Consider the following 21,102-nt stretch of genomic DNA (forward strand, 5'->3'; position numbering starts at 1 on the left):
GTATAAGCGATTTCCACTATGGCGTCAGCGCACGCAGCGGGAAAGGCCTAGCCACGAGGGACCTCAGAAGCTACAGAAGCATTGCAGGGAGGAGGAGGGGAACACTGAAGAAGGAAAGATAACGTGGGCTCTCACCATCATGCACTTTTTGTAAGCAACACAAATTAAAAACCACATCTAATACACTTTTCTCTACATTTTAGGTGCTTGACACAAGTGACTCAAATATCCTAAGAATACAGGAACAGCCTAAAAATAGCTGTTTTAAAGTTTGCCTCTAAGAGTATGGTACCGGGGCAAAGGGGAACAATCGAATTTCAGTGGCGAGTTGGGAGCGAGCGACCATCTCTCTAGCCATCCGGGTGGTGTTCAGTCCCCGCCCCAATAGCCGTCTACTCAGCGTGTCTTTTGGCGCCTGGGATTTTAGCCTGGATCCTAAAAGGACAATATGAGAAAGTTAAATTTGCAAATGATATTAATGAAATTATTTTATGTTTTCATTCTGTGTTTCTTTAATTAGCTAAGTGATCAAATAGTTGAATATGCCAGAAGATGTTATAGTTTTGCACGTGTGGATACATGTGTGTCTATAAATACTCTCCATAAAGTGTATAACAAGTGACCCGAGAAACCTACATTCATCTTTTTGCGGGGGGAGTGGGGTTTTGCAGTCACATGTTAAAGATAAGACTCTAGGACTGGAAGTCTCATTAGCTGAACGAGTAGCATGGCTGGCAGTGGAACCCAGGCTTTATAACTCCAGTTCTCGGAAGTTTGACCATGCTGAGAGTGAACACAGCTTCTTTACCTGGAACTATCCCTATTCATGCTTTTCTTCCTGATGGATGATAATACCATTGACTGAGATGGTAAGTACTGAAGGAAAACAGGTTCCGATGTAGAATTGCAAGATGTTTGGGCATATGAGTCTGATGAGTCCAATGTCTATTGGATACATCAGAGAAGATGTCAGATAAGCAGGTAGTAGACCTGGTGCTCAGCAGAGGAGGTCTGGGCTGGAGACATGAGTATGGAGCCCTTGACATTGAGATAACCTTGAAGCTAAGGGACTAGAAGAGAGGTGGACAAGGGAAGGAGGATCCAGGAGAGGATGCAAGTGACAGTGGCCCCCTGACTTTCACTTGGACACCTGAATGTATGTCAAGGAGCTAATACCACCAGGCAAATGGTTTCACTGCTGAACAACTCTAATCATTACTGGTTGTCCCTCAAATCTCACAGGAATCTCAGCACTCTGGAATTTCCAGTTGCTGCTCTTAAAAAAGAGAAAGTCTACTCTTTTCATAATGTAAGACCTCCAAACATATGAAGATGGCCACTGTGTTCTTTTTCTTTCTTTCTTTTTTTTTTGGTGCTGTGGATTGAACCTGGAGATTGAATCACTGTGTTCTTTTCTGTTGTTGTTCTTTTGTTGTTCTGTTGTGCTTGTGGATTGAACTCGTTATACACTTCTACCTTCAAGCTACACTTCCCAGCCTTTAAAATTTTTGTTTGTTTGTTTTGAAACAGGGTCTTGATAAGTTAATGAGAGTCTTGCTACAATGCTGAGGCTGTCTTTGAACCTGGCTGTGTCTCAGCCTCCCAAGTGCTGGGATTATAGCATGCCCCACCATGCCAGCCCACTGTGTTTTTCTTACAGTCATCTCTCTTCCAGGGTAATCATTTACCCCTAGTGAAATTTGTTTTTTCTTGGTCATTTATGTTAGATTTCCAACACCTCAATACCCTGATCAACTTTTATGTATTAGTCGAGTATATTAAGGCATGTCTTAAGATGTCCAACCCTGAAATAAAATGAACACAAATGTGGAATGACAAATATGAAACACAGTGATTGTGGCCTGTTTTGCTTTAGACTTTATACTTCTATCAATATCATCTAAATGTATACTATATTTAAAAGTTTTCTCAGCATATCAGTAACTCATACTTGATTGTGATCAGTTACTCAATTAAAAAATATGTAGTATTTTTCCTACCCACTACTGTTACATCTTATCTACTGCTCTCCCATTCTATATTTGTAAATTTGACTTTAAAAAAAAAAACCTAAAAGCTGGGTGTGGTGGCGCATGCTTGTAATTCCAGCATTTGGGAGGCTGAGACAGGAGGATCGCTGTTCATGAACAGCCTCAGCTACTTAATGAGGCCCTTTGCAACTCAGTGAGACCCTGTTTCAAAATAAAGAATAAAAAATAGGGCTGAGGGTATAGCTCAGAGGTTCCTCTGGTTTCATCCACAGTACCACATGCACACACACAAACCCCCCTAAATACGGGACTTTGTTTTCTCTGTGAATTTCATTTAATTGATTCCAACTTAGTATTATACATTGCTTGGCTTTCTTGGTTCATTTTGAGTCTTAGGCTTGCTCTCTTCTGAATTTACTTTTCCTCCAAGCTGTGTGTCACCTAGAACTTTGACAATTTTGTGTAATTTATCTTGAGAAGTAATGGGGTCAAAAGTGATAGGATCAAAGACAGGACTCTATTACATTACCATACCTCACTCCAGAGAGATATTTGATGGTTGAATAAACATCCATTGGGCCTACTATTTCAACCCTCTAGAACTCTACAAACTGTGATATCATCCCACTTTTCTATACAAGAACACCAAGAAGACTTATTGAGTATGCTAATGAAATTTGAAAACCTGCCAGCAACAACAGTCAAAGGGTCTCTTCACTTTCTGAACATAAAATTATGTGAGTACCTATAGTTTTACTATTCCATTCCGGAATTTTGCTTTGACTTAGGCATTCAATTCTAGAACTCATTCTAGAATTTATTCTTTCTTCTCATTTGAAGATCAGGACAGCTCCCATTTAATTGCACTCTTCAGGGCTGTCCATGGTTCTCTGAGACTTATCAAAAGCCATCAAGAAGGCTTCCATGTAAAGTCACTGGCAATTTTGCCACTCTAGACTAGAAGTCATTTGGATATAGGAAGCTGTATCAGTTAAGGCCAATTGCTTCTATTATTACTTAAGGCTTTAATTTCTCCTGTTATGCTTATTTTTGACTTTTATAATTTGAGATATTTTTCTCTCATTTTCAAAACTCTTAGAAGTGGTAAGAGCTCTTACACTCTTAGATGTGTCAGAGCTGGAAAACTAATACAGAGAAGGGATATATGACCTGGATAGGGTCTTTCAATGTGAAGGAAAGAATGGCATTAGTGTCCCTTGACTCCATATGGAACTTTCTTTAACATTCTTTTTAAAAAATACTTTTATTCGGGCATGGTGGCGCACGCTTGTAATCCCAGTATTCAGGAGGCTGAGATCAGAGGATCGTGGTTTGCTGACAGCCTCACTATAATTTGATCCTCACAAAATGCATTTCTGATTACATCAACCTCCTGCTTAGAAACACCAAGGGTTAGCCATCCCTGCAGGATCGTGGTCAGTACTCCTTAGAGCATTGACCTCCTGGCCTTGGCCCCTCTAGTGGACCTTTCCACTCACTTAAGCTTTCGGCACACTGCTCACTCACTCTGCTTCTTGAACATGACCCGCATTTTCATGCGTCTCTGCTTTTGCTTATACTGCTTGGTCTTCATGCAATGTCTTTCCCCATCATGTACCAGATGAGTATTCACCCAACCTTCCATGCCCAAGCCAGATGCTACCTTATGTTAGTGGCTTCCCATCATCTACTCTGGGAAGGAACAATTGCTTCCTCATTTCTCTGACTTTAGCTTTTTATACACATCTGCTTATAGTTCTTGGATTAGTTGCCTTTCTATCAGTGTAGCTGCCTCAGTAGGCTGACAGCTCTTCTAGGGCTGTAATCATTTCACTCATCTTTATGCTCTCTGAACCTGTTATATGAAATATTTAGAATATAACAAACCCTCTTCTTTTTAGAATCAACCACCCCCTCAAGAGATATAGTTTGCTAAAGATCCCCAAACTGAGTATAATATAACTTAAGTCTAGAACTTCTGTCCTTCTGTCTTCAAATTTCTAAACTTTTTTTTTTTTTTTTTTTTTTGCAGGTCTGGGAACGGAGCTTTTGGGAGGCTGAGACAGGAGGATTGCAGTTCGCAGACAGCCTCCGCTACTTAGTGAGGCCCTCTGCAACTTAGTGAGACCCTGCTTCAAAATAAGAATAAAAAATAGGGCAGAGGGTATAGCTCAGAGGTCTGAACATAGTACTAGCTTCCAAAAAGTCACCTAGGGAATATAAATTCTAGGTTACTAATCCTAGAAATTCAAATTTTATACATCTTTTATGGAGTTCAGAATTTGTGTTTTTAAACAGGTTCTTCAGGTTTGGGTGCCACCAATTCTTATATTATGCCATTCTGCCATTTCTAATATAAACCAGTGACTGCTTAATCCTTCATTAGTTGATTTTTGGTAGGTTTTGGTTACACTGGGGTCCATACTGATGATTCAGGCATTTTTGTAATGTGCTCACGATCTGTTACACATCTATATTCACCACAACACCCTATGAATTCTTCACGAGTTTAAGAAGAAGAACGTAAATGGTTCATAGTCAAAATAAATTTGTTTTCACCTCAGGAGAGGACTGTAGCTAATGACATGTGATCTAATAGTGAAAAAATTGTAGTTGTCCTTCTTTAATTCATTATTATTTATCTTCATCTAAAATGCTGCCCTTTAAATCTGACCATCACCCAGATCCAGCTACATAACTATCAGATTACTTGATGGACTTCATGTAGACAAAGTCTAGTTCTTTGGTGACATGTATCTGTAATGAAGGACTAGTTCAACTTTTTACTAAACAAAATATTTAATAATAATGACAACATAAAACTATCATCGTAGATGGGAACAAAACTAAGTATACTAATGTGAGAATCATGGAAAACTAAGTTAAATCATATTAATTGTGGCTACAGAAAGCTAAAGTATTTTTTAATATATTAGGTAGTCCATTTAAAGACTCAAGCTTACACAAGCAATAGTGTTAAACAGATAAATGTGCACTTGTGAGTTAAAGTGGTATAATTGAAATGTTTAGGTAACAAACATTTTGCACACTTGAGAAATAGTTTTAATGGTTTAAAAATTAGTGCTCTTTATTGCTTAAAGGATTGAAACTGTGTGTGAGAGTGTTTTTTTACTTCAAATTAACCTTTAATTTTAATTCTCTGAATTAGGCTTCCTCTATCCACCATCCTGTTTTTGAACATGGGCCAGCCATCAGGTAGAGATTAATATCATTAATTTTTTAAAGTTAATTCATTATAATACCTGATATAAGTCACAGAATATTTTATTTAATTGCAAGTCTTAAAATTTATGATTTTTTTTTGTGGTACTAGGGATTGAACCCAGGGACATTCTACCTCTGAGTTCCAGCCCCATCCCTATTTTTTATTCTTAGTTTTGAAACAGGGTCTTACTAAGTTGTGGAGAGCCTTACTAGATAGCTTGAAGCTGGCCACAAACCTGCTATCCTCCTGTCTTAACTTCCCAAGTACTGGGATTACAAGTATTCCACCATGCCTGGCTTATAATTACTTTTTGAAATAATATATTTGGAAAGGGAATGAACACATGACTCAAACTGATGACTCAAATAGGTTGATCATAAATCAACCTATTACTTTGCTGTCTTTTCACCTGCCTAATCCATTCAAAGACCCACTTAAAACAATGACCCATTTTTATGAATCACATACAGTAACTTACTTTGCCACGACAGCATTTATGTGAGTCCTCACAAGTCCCAGATATTGGTCAACCTGTGCCTGAAAAGAAGAGATCGTGAGCATATCCAAAGACTGTGTGGTCAAAACTTCACATGAGTGTGCAACACCGCAGAGCACTTACCTGGTGCTTAACGTACACTACAGGTAGAGTAAACATGGAAACCACAGCTGGGAGGAGAAGCAAACACAGCATTAGACTCCCGAGCGTTCTCAGTAAGAATAAGCTTATGGACACTTTTTATATAGTTATGTGGTATTATGGAACTTTTTAGAATAACTGGCATTCAGATAAAAGATGACAGGGCAGCTTATGGGGCAACAAAAGATTGCCAAACTCTTACAGGTATTATGCCATTATTTCTAGAATGAGGATAGACTGTGCCCTCCCAAAAGAAAAAATGAATCTATTATAGTTGCTGCTATAAACAGTTATATTCTGGAGATAAATATAGCCAGTTGTTGTTGAAGAAAAAAAAAACCTTCAGATTTAGGAACTTATTATTAACATATAGTACATAATATACTCCTTAACTGAACCGTGAAAGTAAGGGGAATGCTCTGACTTAGGGGTGTCTGGCATTCATTCCTACAAACCTTTCAACACAAGCTAAAAGCTACCAGCTTAGGAAATGTCCCGGGAATGCGAGCAGGAAGACCCATACCCTCGCACCATCCTTACCCATGAGCAGCAGGGTCAGGCCATTGAAGAGAGCGCCCACATAGGTCAGGAGCCACATCAGAACTGCAAACTAAACAGAAGGTTGATCAGAGCTCCTGAAATCATTCTTGGCAGACAGGAGCCTACTATCATTGACTTCTTTTTTTTTAAGAGTAGATCAAGAATTTTTCTAATTAGCATTTCAATTTTTTCCTGAGATTTCTAATTAGAATTATTTTAGATTAGAATTAGAGTTAATAGGAAATGAATCCCAATAACAGGGTTTCAATAGGAAATGAAAGAGCAATAACGTATTTAAAGTCCATTATGGAATCTCCAAAACAAGATTGCCATTAGTTCCTTGGGACCCTTCTGGATTCTGTGTTACAAGATTTGAAGGGCTCATTGAAATAATAGTGTAGGCTAGGGACACGGAACTATGGCCCTGACTTGGTTTTATGTGGGCCCTCGAACTAAGGATGGCTTTTACATTTTTCAATGGTCAAATAATACCAAAACAAAATGATAGTGAAATGATATTAAATTCAATTTTCAGCATTCACCAGCGAGGTTTTATTGGTACACAGTCACAGTCCTTCACTAATGTACTGTTTTCTAAGGCAATAACAAAGCTGGGTGGAGACAGTGTGGCTTATAAAGCCCTATCTGGCACTTTAAAGATAAGATATGCTGACACTTGTTCTAGCATATATATATATATATATATATATATATATATATATATATATATTTTTTTTTTTTTAGGAATTGAACCCAGGGGCTCAATCATTTGACTCCAAGCTATCCCACAGTCCCATTTAAAAAAATTTTTATGTTGAAACAGGGCCTCACTAAGTTGCTGAGGATGGTTTTGAATCTGCAATCCTCCTATTTTAGCCTCCCAAGTACTGGGATTATAGTCATGTGTCACCATGCCTGGCTCTAGCCCACAATTTTTATATTACAAATATAAACTGACCTAAAAAAGCATTAAGGTAAACAATTATCAGCTCCCTGGTATCTCTCTGTAGTTATTACCTGGTAAATTATTATTCCAGAGGTGCCTTGAGAACAAAGTGCACATCTCTTCTCCCCGGCCCTTTCCTTGGACAAGTTACCAGGCAGTCCCTGGTCAAGACCTCTCCTAGGGCAGGTACCAAGTGCGCCTGGAGCTCACAACACCTTGCCCTGGCCATTCCCCATTCTGCTCATGGACTTGCTGAATCTCAACTAATTGGCTGATTTTACATTTAAGTCACAGAGAGGCCAAAGCCGTTTATTCAAAGAAACCTGGTGAACCCGTGAGAGTACCAGAAAGAAGGGCTAGGTGGCCCAGGTCCTCGCCACACTTTGCTGGGGCCTACTCTGCTTTTCCGGTGGCTCGGCCTCAGGACACCTGGAGGTCTGAGTATTGGCAGAGTCCAGAGTTTCTTTCAATGAAGAACTATACATTTTTTTTATATTCCCCAAACTAGATTTGTATTTTAAAATTAATTTTAGGAAACTGGCTGAGGAACTGAAAATGGTTTAAGGACAGACTTCTTGACATGCTATAAAAAGTACAGAATTAGTGTCTGTGTGACCTGACTCTGATCCCCACTCTGCCAGTGACCATGGGCATTCTTGGGCCAGTGTTTTAACCTCTTCGAGACAGTTACTTACAAAACAAAGGGATCAGACAGGTTGAGGTCTATGGTGCCAGAAAACTGAAGGTTTTCTGACTTTAAAATGTAATTAACACTTCCTTTGTATTCTCTATTGATATGGTGGTGTATGATAGTCTCCCTTTATGGAAAACAAAATCTCAAGACTGTAAAGCAAGGGGTTTAAGCAGTCATACTTTCAAGGAATCCACCAGGTCCTGGACGAGGAAGAGCCTCCGGAGCTCTTTGAGCGTGCTGTTCACATAGAGCTGCAAGCAGTCCGTGTACTTCTGAATCTGCTCCTGGGACAGAGTGATCTCCAGCTCCAGGTAGGCCCTGTCGAGAGACAACCCCCAAAAGAACACTATGAGAGGGCCTGTGCATAGGCAGCCACACTGCAATACCAGGTAAGTGTTTGCCTGTCACCCTGAGGACAGTAGTAGGGTCATCTCCTGGGGCACTATACTGTCTCAGCCTCCCAAATACTGTGATTACAGACATGTACCACCATGCCCAGCTTTGATAATGTATTTTCAGCTTCCAGTGCTTGAAGGTGCAGGAACCATGACTGCTGGACTGGGGTTGGGGCATTGTGACTGTTTCTGTCCACCAAAGACAGCATTACAGTGCAAGCTGATACTTCAGAGACAGTAGTTGGGACCAGAGAAAAATCAGCTCATTGCTGAGCTCTCTGCACATGACTGCATGGGGATGAACTGTCTTCTTTACATAATTGAGCTCTCTGAAAACTCTAGCCACCAATGATCCTTACTCATTGGAATGCTAAGGATTCATGTTTAAATTCTGGAATTTATTTCTAGGTTTATCTAGAGGACACTGGGAGCTCAAGCAGCCTGGATTATATGCATTTGTTCTAGTGAATGGCACTTTTAGTCATAGGTCTCTTCATTTGTTAAAAGTAACTCATTGGTGGGTAAAACATAAAATACTTGTATATAAGATAAAAATATATGAAATCTAGCCGGGTGTGGTGGCGCACGCTTGTAATCCCCGTGCTTGGGAGGCTGAGACAGGAGGATCACACAGGTTTGAAGCCAGCCTCAGCTACTTAGTGAGGCTCTCAGCAACTTAGTGAGACCGTTTCCAAATAAAGTGTGTATATATATATATATATATATATATATATATATATATATATATATATATATATAGATAGTCTGGGAGTATAGCCTGGAGGAAGAAAGCCTCTAGGTTCCAACCCAGTACCCCCCTCCCAAAAAAAGAATGAAATCTCAACCTAAGCTTCCTCTGCTTGGCTGTACTCCTCCAAGGAGGTCCAGCCTCCCTCCCTTTTCCTATTTCTTCTGTTTTAAGACAGTACCATATGGCTTGCCTAGAGGATGCTCCTAGAGTTCTTAAAGGGTTTCTGTAATTCTGAGAATTGAGACAAAATGAATAAAGCAGCATTTGGCTTGAGTTGTAGGGAGTATCATGGAGTGAACACAGTGTCTTCTTAAAATCCATATGTTGACATTCTCACCCCCAGTGATGGAGGGCATTATGATGTAGATCCTTTGGGAGGCAATTAGGTCAAGAGGGGCAGGAAGCTCTTCTACCTTCTGGCTCATGAGAACCTACTTAGAAGACAGAGGTCTAAGCCAGGCATGGTGGCACACGCTTGTAATCCCTGCGCTTGGGAGGCTGAGACAGGAGGATAGAACGGGTTCAAAGCCAGCCTCAGTTACTTAGTGAGGCTTTCAGCAACTTAGTGAGACCCTGTTTCCAAATAAAATATAAAAAAGGTCTGGGAGTATAGCCCGGAGGTAGAAAGCCTCTGGGTTCCACCCCCAGTACCACCAAAAAAAAAAAAAAAAAAAAAGACAGAGGTCTACAACCCGGTCCTGAAGCTGTCCTGAGTTGAAGCTTCCCGATGTCTGTAACTGTGATAAATGTGTTTTTGTTGTTTAAATCACCCAGTTTATAGTACTTTGTTAAAGTAGTTCAAACTGACTAAGTCAGGGAATTTATATTTAGATCTTATATGGCTTTTCTCCCCTTGGGGAGACAAAGAGTGACTTGTCTACATAGGGTATTCTGATTCAAATCTGCTGAATCAAATGTCCCTTTTGCTGTTAAAAATAGTTGGGCACGGTGGTGCATGCTTGTAATCCCAGCATTTGGGAGGCTGAGACAGGAGGATAGCAATTTGTGGACAGCCTCAGCTACTTAGTGAGGCCTTTTGCAACTCAGTGAAATCCTGTTTCAAAATAAAGAATAAAAAATAGGGCTGGGGGGTGTAGCTCAGAGACAGAATGCCCCTGGGTTCCATCCCTACTACTACAATAATTAATTAATTAAGTAAGTAAATAAGTAAATAAATAAATAAATAAATAACTTGGCCAAAGAAAACTTTTATATTTTAAATTTCTCTCCTTAATAACAGTAAAGCAGTTAAGGGAGCTGTAGTTTGACTTTGGTTTCTATAAATAGGTTTTAGAAGAAATAAATCAAATGAGAGCTAAGGCCCCCATGTCAAAGCCATGGAGGCCAAGAAAGTGGTAGAAAGGTAGTTAGTGTGGAAGTATGTGATAGAATCTTGGCTGACTAAGGACAAAGACTAGGCAGGGGTGAAGGACGAAGCTGTGGACCTGGTCACTGGCTGGGGCCACTGAAGCCGGTGTTGAGAGTTCCCAGTGGAGAAGGCACCCCACTTCTCTGCTCTTCCCAGCTTTAGGCATGGAACCTGGCCTAGCCAGGCTATAGCCCCGAAGACCCATTAGCTGGGCATGAGAAGAGCAAATACTTGCCAAGGGCATGAAGGCCTGAAGTCAGGACCCAGAGGCTGGGAAGGAAGTCTGTTAGGAGCCCAATGCTGACAGGTGAGAGAGAGCCGGGGCAGATGCAGATGTGTCTGGGAACTGCTGGGGTTGGCCCAGAACCTGTCTGCAGCATCATCTGCACACCTCATTCAGGACTCAGCACTGCCCCTCAGTTAAGGGAGGTTGGACGCCTGCAGTGAGCCTGCGCTCTGGGGCCAGCCAGCAGGGGAGGGTGACAATGACAGTTAAGTCACAGCCTGGAGTTGGGGGTAAACTGGAGCGTGGTAGGGTGGCTGCATCTGGCCAGGCTAATGTTACCCTCTGACACTACCAAAGTAGAGTGCCTCCCTTTAAAAAGTTCCCTTCTTTACAGTGTTATCCTAAATAGATTTCCCTGGTATGAAAATGCAGAGGAGGGCACGTAATGGGACTGCTCGTGAGCCTTGTACCTCCCTCCCCAGAACATTGGACTTTTGGTATTAGATTTTCAGAGGGAGCATTGAAATTAAAACTCAAGCCTCTGTGCTATTTATGGGACCTGAGAGTATCGTTTTAATTCTTGGATCTTTAGTTTTTCTACTTGTTTTTTTTTAATCCTGGGGATTGAACCTAGAGACATTCTACCTTCAAGCTACATCCCCAGCCCCCCCCCCCTTTTTTGGTGGTACTGGGGTTCCTGGAAGCCCTTCTACCCTCAAGCTACACTCCCAGAACTATTTTATATTTTTATTTGGAAACAGGGTCTCCTAAGCCAGCGCGCGGATGGCTTCGAACCTGCGCCATCCTCCTGTCTCCGCCTCCCAAGCGCGGGGATTACAAGCGTGCGCCACCACGCCCGGCGATCCCCAGCCCTTTTTATTTTTGGTTTTAAAATAGGGCCTCACTAGATTGCTGAGAATTTCACTGTGTTGCTGAGGCTGGCCTTGAACCTGCAATCCTCCTGTCTCAGCCTTCCAAGTACTGGGATTACAGCTGTGCACCACCATGCCCAGCTGTTTTTCCACTTATATATAGGAATTATAAGACCTGCTTTGCCTTCCTTATAGAGTTGGGAGGATTAAATCATTGTTAGAATACTCTTTAACAAGAGTATTATAGCAATAGTATTATAGTATTATAGCAAAAAGTGGATTATGATTACTATTGGTAATAAACTTATAAAAACTTAATACAGGAATAAGTGCTAGAATAAGAATAATTGAGTTGATTTCAGAACCCACTGGCAATGTTAGACATTAAAGACAGGGCATTAGTTGAGACTTTAGGAGGTCAGCCAGGTCTCAAGCACCCGTGGGCTGGAGGAGCGGTGGGGAGTCGGCCTGGGGGAGGCCGAAGCAGGGCTCGTCAGGCAGGGACACTCACTTGAAAGGGTGGCCCTCGTCAGTTTTCTGCACAGCCTGCAACACAGACTTGTAGATGCGGAAACTGATGGTGGCGGAGAGCGCGGCCAGGGCCAGGTAGGCCACGACGCTCACCACACTGAACTGGGTGAGGGAGAAGAGCAGCAGCAGGAAGCTCCCGAACACGATCCCCGTCTGCTTGATGTCCCTCCAGTACAGCAGGTCGATAGCTGAGGGGAGGAGACACAAACACACAGGCCACTGAACTCCCGCAGCGCCACGGTGAGCTGCTGGCTCAGTCCACCCAGCCACGGTGTCCAGCTGAGCTGGGGGTGCCGTGGTTCCTTCTGGGCACTTGAATTCTCAGACTCAAGTTAGTGACCAGATGGTCATGGCAAGGCCACTTACGCCTCCATTTCCATTTCTGGAAAAGTCTTTTCTATCACTGAGGATAATTAAAAAATTCCCAGATGAAACTCCAGTGACCATATATCTCTATTGCGTGCATCTCGGTGGGCTGCACCCTCTACACAGGGGGTGAAACTATGAGACTCTGAAACGGACTTGAAAATTCAGAGGACTCTGTGAAGTACCTGATCTTTTCTTTTGGATGGTACCAATTATGTGCATGGCTTGGTGTCTGCTGATACTGTGGTCTCAGTGCATGCCTGTAGATGTGTAAGTCAGTTGGAAAATGCCCCCGCTGCCGAGAAGGGGCAGAAGCAACGAACACAGAGGTTTTGGAGAGTGGTGCCTTTGGAAGCATGGAGGAAGGTCTGCAAGACCTGGCCGATACAGTCTGCATCTGCACAAAGGTATGGCTTTGCCACCAAAACACAAGTAACAACGAGGAGCTGAGGGCCGTGTCAGCAACCTTTGGAGCTGCTATTTGGATTAAACTTTTGTACAGTATTATTTATTTGCTTACAATCTATGAATTAAAAAAAATCTGGAATGCACACTTTGAAATCTGTATCACCTCTATCATTCAATTATCATCCTCTCTCAAGATAGAAACAAAAAGCTAAGTTGGAAAGAATAAAGCTACAGTGCTTCAGATGTGGTACCGAGTGGAAGTATCGTGGGTATTTCCATCACTGGGATATGAAAGAGCATATAATTCTTATTGAAGAATCTATGAAAGTTCTCTGATTCAATAGACAATAAATGATTTTTATGGAATGTTACATCAATCAAGTCTCAGAGAAAATAAGAAACAAATTTCCTCTCTCACAATCAGATGTAAGCTGAAGTGGTTTATAGTGCAGAGACACCTGGTTTATAGAATGAGATTCCAGTCATTTGCTCAAAGGAAAACACAGTCAATCATGTGGAAGAGAGCAGGGAGCTGCTCCCACCATTCATGAGTGTGCAGTTAGTTCAAAAAACAGCACAGGTCAAGCATTCCTTGTTCAAATCCCTGGGACCATAAGTGTTTCAGATGATGAAATATTTGCATCTAGATTATGATATATATCTTGGAGATGGAATCCAAATCTAAACATGAAATTCATTTTTGTTTCATATTCCCTTTATACACATAGTCTGAGAGTAATTTTAGACAATATTTTAATAATGTTGTGCATAAAACAAGTTTCATGGTATAAAATTTTCCATTCATAGTGACATGTTGGCACTCTTGAGTTTTGTATTCTTGAGTTAGGATTGCTCAATCTGATTTGAAAAGTCGTATACCCTAGGAACAGCCAATCCAAGGCCAAAGAAGTAGCATAGGAATGGTGTAGATTGAAGTGCAGCCTCCTCCTCACAGCTTCAGGTTGGCAGCTGGCTCCTTATAACAGGCGGAGGATACCCCCAGCAACCTGAGGCAGGAGAGAAAGTTTGCCCCCCACAGACTCCCCACTCTCCACCACTATGGTCCATCAAAGCCATTAGCTTAAAGATTCCTGTAGGTCACCCTCTGTTGAAGAAAAAAAAATATGGTTCTCTTTCTCCTACAACACTTCTGCAATATAGAAAGTAGAGAAGAAGAGAGGCTCACAGCATGTTTTGGGGGTGAAATATTTTCTCTTTTGAGGAAGGCCATGTCTCCAAGTAGGTTTCTAGAGGCCAAGAAAAATTACTGCTAAAATGCCCCTCTTCTCCCTGCCCTAATTACTAGTCACACCGACCATAAAGAATGCATCCCTTTGGATGACCCTTTTGCTATCTTCAAAGTAGCTCTCATCATCAATATCTCCTTTTTATTAAATGCAAAGATGCCAGGATAGGATAATGAATTAAAGATTAGCTTGTCCTTAACAACTTAATTTGAATAAACTCACCAAATGATTCTCTCTTTCAAAGAGTTTATTGAGAACAAAGCACCAAAGTATAACCACTGTTGGGCAGAGAAGAGGTATGTGGGGAACACAGCAGTCAAACCCCTGGGGTCCTGAGGAAAGGTGACAGACTGGAGGAGGAGGAGGAGGAGGAGGAGGAGGAGGAGGAGGAGGAGGAGGAGGATGCTCCACGGGAGCCTGGCACACCCGGGGCTGATGGATTCAGGGGCAGAAAATGGAAAGCTAGGTCCAGCAGGGGTGAAGGCCTTCCGGGCCCAGAACACCAGGTATTTACTCTGTATCATGCAGAGGAGGGAAAAAGAGGATAAAAAAAGATAAAAACATCCTCACTTAGAGGTATCACTGAAGTGTTACTTCCTCCACATTTACTCCTTGAGTAAGAAAAGGCTTTGTGCTAGGAGCTAGAAGCAGGCAAATAAATGAAACACTGAAAAACAAAGAAACACATACACAGAAACCAGAGATCACTTGTGAGCAGTGTTAGGGTGCCCACACACTTAATGTGGCAGGCACATTTGCAAACATGCATTACAAAGCAGCATGGTTTTTGCTGAAGGGGGTCTTCTCAGTGCCAGGGCTACCCCTCTATGACATGTGAAAGGGCCTGGGAAACCCGGAAAGTAATTTTTAGACACAGAGGAGACAGGATTTCTATTTTCAAGTGAGTCCCCACTAAATGAATTGCTTAACATCTGCTAACAACGGCATTCCCTCTAGAAAAGCCTTCTACACCGCCAGCCACCTGCTCAATGAGCTGAGAATGGCAGGCGCTCCGTCTGGGCTCCCCTGCAAGCATCTGTGGGCACAGGTTAACCAAGGCACATGAATTCGGTGTGGAGCCTTCCCTTCCAATCTACTTGCAAAGCAAGCTTTTCCAGCAGCATGTCCAATCAACATGCAAGATTGTGGGAGGTTTCTACTTAGGAATTTAATGAAAAAAATGATCTTATAACAATGGGCTATGGATTCTGGGTATTTTGTGACAAGAGTATCTATTTATGTCCATTCTGAAAGTTCAAAGCATTTTCATGTTTTACTTCATTTAAACCTCACAAGAAACTTCATTACACTGGTAATCTAACAGGTGAGGAAGTTAAGAAGTTTGTATCCTGGCTAAGTAATAGAAGAAGCAGAACCAACTCCTAAATTTGGTGATTTTCCAAAAACAAAACAATTGTCTCTCTCCTGTCATATGTGAAATGTTCCCCAAAGTTATGCAAAATTAATTTTGGGTAACTTGATTACATTTAAAACTGCTTTCAGAAGTAGCTATTTAAAGGGGATTTTTTTTCTTTAAATGAAAACCAGTGATTATCAATAGTCATTGATCATTTATTAACTAGTAAGCATAGGAATCAAGCAACCATAAGACATTGTTCCCCCTTTTTTTTTTGGTGGTGGTGGTGGTGGTACTGGGGTTCCTGGAAGCCCTTCTACCTCTGGGCTACACTCCCAGACCTATTTTGTATACCTTTTTATTTGGAAACAGGGTCTCTTAAGCCAGCGCAGCTGGCTTTGAACCTGCGCGATCCTCCTGTCTCTGCCTCCCACGTGCGGGAATTACAAGCGTGCGCCACCATGCCCAGCCATTGTTCCCTTTTTTAAAGAAGCATAAGGTCTAGCTGGGATGATCAGACATTCACTTAAACAAATGCCAACTCAATGCCAACATTTCTTGCCATTGTTAGAGGTGGCAGGAGTTGAGTTTGAGGAAGGGATGTACTGGAGTTGGTGAAGGAAGAGGGCGTGGGATGGTTTGTAAATGTAGAGAACAGTTTGTTAAGGAGATGCAGGGGATAAAGGAAATATTGTGAAGGATTGGTTGACAAGAATGGTGACTAATTGGCAGTGGGAGAAAAGAGGAAGAGCACATTAAGGGTGAAAGCAACACTTCAAAGTTGGGTGATTGAGAGGTTGGCACCACTGATAAAAATAGGCAATCTGAGCTGGTTTGGGGAGATGATGACACAGGTTTTTAAGCCTCCAGGTTGTGACAGGATGTCATGGAAACCAGGCATTTTGATACAGCCTGGGACAGAGATAAGATAGAAGTCACAGATAAAGCTTACAATTATACATGCAGCTTACTAATTTTTAAAAAGACTGGAAGTTAAGAGATGTTTCAGGCTTCCTCACAGTTGCCCTGAGTTAAAATTGTCCTTAATATCACAGATCCATTGCTATTCAGATGAATACCTGCAGTAGGCTGAAATTTGTAAACAGAGTGAATGTTTACATTTGGGTATATTCTAGGTAGAAATGAAGATTGAAGCCCCTAGAATGGAGGAAGTCTCCAAGAAGGTGAGGCTAAGGGATGCAATTTATGATGAAACCATAGATTTGGAAGGAATAAGTGCAGCTATAGAAAAAGAGTCCTGAGTGTTAGTGTAGGTTCCAGCAGCCAAGGAAAAGGAAATTTCCCAACGAAAAGGGTTAGCTACCCAGGGGAATGCTGTAGACATAGTAGGGGCAGAGAGAGCTGAGAAAGGAACACTGGGATTGAAGATTGGGGGGGGGGTCATTTATAACTTTGCAGAGGGCAGTGCTGGGGGGTATCATGGATGGAAGACCTGTTGTAAGGGTATGGGTAGGTGGTAGAAGTTTAAAATAATAAAGAAGATGGTGGTCTTGGGAGCAGTAGCTGCAAGTAGCCTTTTGGGTTGATCAAATGGGAAAATTACTGGAAAAGGAGGGGTAGGAGTAGTGGAAAAAGAGAAGATATTTGATTTTTTAAAGTCTTAGAGAAGGCAGGAAAGGATGAAATTAGTCATAGCTCTTTTCAAAGAAGGGAGAAGAAAGGATGGGAGAGAGATTCTGGAAGGATGGTGGTCACTGCAGATCAAGGTAGAAAGGAAGTAACACATTGCTAGGTGTGGTGGTGCACACCTATAATCCCAGTACTTAGGAGGCTGAGACAGGAGGATCGGTTTGTGGTCAGCCTCAGCTACTTAGTGATACCTTCAGCAGCTTAGGGAGACCTTGTTTTCAAATAAAAAAGTAAAGGGCTAGGGGTATAACTTAGAGGTATGATGCCCCTGGTTTTAATACCCAGTACAGAGAGAGGCGGTGGAGGGGAAGGTAAGGGGGGAGGGGGAGGGAGGAAAGAAAGGAAGGGAAAAGAGAAAGAAAAAATAAAAGAAAGAGGAAGGAAGGAAAAAAGAAAGACTGGCTTGCAGTAAATAAACTGGAGAATGAGTCTTGAGCTCTTCCTGAGACTAAGGGGGTTGGGGCTTAAAGAAAGTAGGAAAAAATGGGGTGTTTATCATCCTGTGCAGTAGGGACACACAATATATGGTTACTGAGCATTTGAATGGGCCCCCAAAGAGATGGTCTGCAAATATAAATGACATACTGGGCTTTAGACTTAGTTCCAAAAGTAGGTAAAATCTCATTAATTTTTTTTTATATTGGTTATTTGTTGAAAGGATAATGCTTTGGGGGTATATTGGATTAAATAAAATATATTATCAAACTCAGTTTTACCTATTTCCTTTTACTTTTTAGTGTGGTGACCAGAAAAGTTATATGTGTGGCTCAGGCTATATTTGGACAGCACTGCTTCAGAGAAGTATGATAAGGATTCCAAGAAGAATAAATAAAAGGACCGACAAACAGCAAAAAAGGTTTGGCTACAGCCAAAGCTGCCAGATGGTCGTGGTCCACAGGGTTAGATACAGGTGCTCTGATTGGCGGGGCTGCCCTGTGCCCCACGGCTGTGAACTGACACAAGGCACACGTCACAGGAGACAAAAACCTAAAAAGACTTGAGCTGGGCAAGACAGTCCAGACAGCTGGGGGCCGGTAGGCTGGAAGAAAGGCAATGGCTAGGTGTGGCCGGGGTGCAGGGGAACAGATGGCCTGAAGTTCTGATGGTAGAGTGAGAAGAGGAGGAGGTGATGAGGTCTTCAGGAGACTGAGATTTTCTGTGTCCCCAATCTGCTGTGTAAATGCCAACCTTTCACCTTTTCTTTTTGCTTAGAATGATGCAAGTCTGTGTAGGAAGTGGTTTGGTGCCTGCTATGGTTCGCATATTGCCAGTCCCCTCAGAAACTCACTTTAGGTTTTAACCCTCCTGGTAAAGTTTAAAAAGAGTAGAACTCAAATCCAATCATGGCGCTAGAATGGGGGCATTTTGGAGGTGGTTAGAATTAGATGAAATCATCAGGATGGAGCACCCATGACTGAGTCCTGATGGCTTTAAGAAGAGAGACCCAGACACACATGCATGTGTGTACAGGCTCCTTGTCTTTTGTTGGGTGATGTCCTGTACCACATAGGACTCTGTCAGCAAGAAGCCCATCACCAGAGGCAGCCCTGGACCACGGGTCTCCAGAGCCATGCACCAGAATAGGCCTACTTTCTTTAAAATATACCTAGTCTGAGCCAGATATGGTGGTGCACTCTCGTAATCTCAGCATTCAGGAGGCAGAGACTAGAGGATCACCATTCGTGGATGGCGACAGCCTCAGCTACTTAGGGAGGCCCTTCCCAACTCAGTGAGATCCTGTTTCAAAAAATAAAAAATACTAAAAAATAGGGCTGGGGGTGTATCTCAGAGCCCCTGTGTTCCATCCCCAGTACCAAAAAAACCAAAAGTACCTAATTTGTGGTATTGTGCTATTAGCAACAGAAAATGGACTAAGTTCGTACCCAATCTAGTAAAGTAGGTATTTGAATAAATTTGCTTTAGAACTCAAGTAAGAAAAATATAAGAAACTCTGTAATTACAACAAATGGCCCCCAGGGGCTTTGGAGACAACAAAGTACAGATGGCTTTTCTCTCTTCCTAATACAAAAAAGCCAGGGGAGAATTTAAACATCAGAACATCCATTTGCAATGCATACTCACTAGGACATGAATGTTAATGTATTATTATGCATGTTAATGTATTAGCTATCAAATTTAAAACTGCCAAAAACTGAGAGGTAACACATTGGCTTTGAAATGACATACCGATAGGTGAGCCCTATCGATTTGGCAAATGGACTGTGCTTGGTGAGTTCATCTTAGTCTCCACAGAGAAGAGCACAGACTGCAGCCTGTCTAAGAACCAATGCAATCAAGGCAAAACTGACTGACTTGAAGAATCCTAATAGTAGATGTTGAAACTAGTGTTTCCCTCATTTCCAGAATATAACTAATAATGGAAAAAACAAATAAGTGATCTGAGGTTAGAATTAATAGCTAAAGGGAAATTAAATCCTTTGTCAAATTTCTAGAAAGCCCTTTACTGCAGACCAAATTTTTTGGCTTTGGAAACTATTTTAGACACATTCAATTATATGACCCAATAGTGGCTACAGTATTCATAAAGTTTATTAAAAATGTATGAACTGAGAAGAGAACGGTACAGCTAGTCATATCTTATTTATAAAACAAAATGTGGTATACAAAATGGCAGTAAATTGCGTACAACTACCTACATTATTGCACCATTTTACTAAATTCATATTTATAGTTTATCTCAGTCCAGGAAGGATTTTAGATAGCATTGTACCACTTGATAGATGACAAGTTAATGCTACTTTTAAAAAGGCCAACTAGGAGTCAGGCATAATGTTGCATACCTGTAATCCCAGCAACTTGGGAAGCTGAGGCAGGAGAATTGCAAGTTCAAGGCCAGCCTGGGCACCTTATCACCTTATCAAGACCCATTTTAAAATGAAAAATAAATGCAGCTCAGTGGTAAAGTACCCCTGCATTGAATCCCTAGTACTGAAGGGGTTAAAAAAAGGCCAAGTGAGAAAATGTTAAAAAAAAAAAAACAAAACTTCTCTTCATAGAAATACTAGGATTCCAAGAAAAGGATCATTTGTTTATGTGGCAGTGGATTTCCACCGACCTTACTACAATAACTGGCCGCCCCATGACAAGGACAAGGAGGCTACACAGCCCTCGGCTCTCCAACTCAGCGTCCAAGGAGGTGGGAGGCCAGATTCTCTGACCAACGTCCATGAGGTAAACACAATGCCGCCAAGAGATGGATGTTAAAAGGAAGAAACAGAAGTGACTTTCTCTACTTAAATATTTCCTCATTTTACATGAAACAGGAGAGACATAATGGAAGCCAATATACTAAGCCATTTAAAACATATCCAGAGACCTGGATGAATTTCTCTTACCAAGACACAGCCTCTCACAAAGGTTGAAATTTTATATGGTAATCCAGGAGCTTAAAGCCCAGAGGGGAAGCTGCTGGCAGGGACTTTAGCTGAGGACTTTAGCTGCAGGCCCATCCTCACACCTCCTAAATACAGCCAATGTGACTGCCGAGAGAAAAATGTCAACACTATTTCTAGAAGTTCCAATAACTCTGTGGATGTTTTGCAAGGGAAGACATACGAAGCCTGGTGTTTCCTATAGATAGTAAAAGAGCATAGCATTTAATCCTCTACTCTAAATGAGCTTTGGTGGAACAAAAGGAAATGAAGAATTTGATCATCAAAGCCACGGCCAACAGCAATTTCTGGTACGTTTCTTCTGTGAGAGACGAGAGCCAATGCACTGTTCCCTGATGGCTGCTCCTTGGCTTAGACTGAAGGCGAGAACCGTGATGCTCATGGAGTCCTCACCATTTCCCCATGTTGGCAGCAAATATGATTTCTTCCTGCTGTTTCTAATCGGTAGGACTTTACCACTCACATTCTCTCCCTGCTATGACA

At 41.7% G+C, this 21,102-nt stretch overlaps 1 protein-coding gene across 3 annotated transcripts in view; it reads right to left on the reverse strand.

The window, feature by feature from the left end:
• Window positions 1-392: 392 nt before the first annotated feature.
• The window catches only part of RTN1 (reticulon 1), a gene marked incomplete at both ends in the record, with an annotated part of 233,372 nt that continues 212,662 nt past the window's right edge, over window positions 393-21,102 (reverse strand). For all 3 annotated transcript variants that reach the window (XM_080706859.1, XM_080706858.1, XM_080706860.1), the window contains 6 exons: window positions 393-435; window positions 5,696-5,754; window positions 5,837-5,883; window positions 6,395-6,464; window positions 8,214-8,352; window positions 12,159-12,366. In XM_080706859.1, coding sequence (XP_080562985.1) covers window positions 393-435; window positions 5,696-5,754; window positions 5,837-5,883; window positions 6,395-6,464; window positions 8,214-8,352; window positions 12,159-12,366 — 566 coding nt within the window. The remainder of the gene's footprint in view (window positions 436-5,695; window positions 5,755-5,836; window positions 5,884-6,394; window positions 6,465-8,213; window positions 8,353-12,158; window positions 12,367-21,102) is intronic.

The sequence above is a fragment of the Muscardinus avellanarius genome (assembly GCF_963383645.1).
Source record: "Muscardinus avellanarius genome assembly, chromosome: 12".
Lineage (NCBI taxonomy): Eukaryota > Metazoa > Chordata > Mammalia > Rodentia > Gliridae > Muscardinus > Muscardinus avellanarius.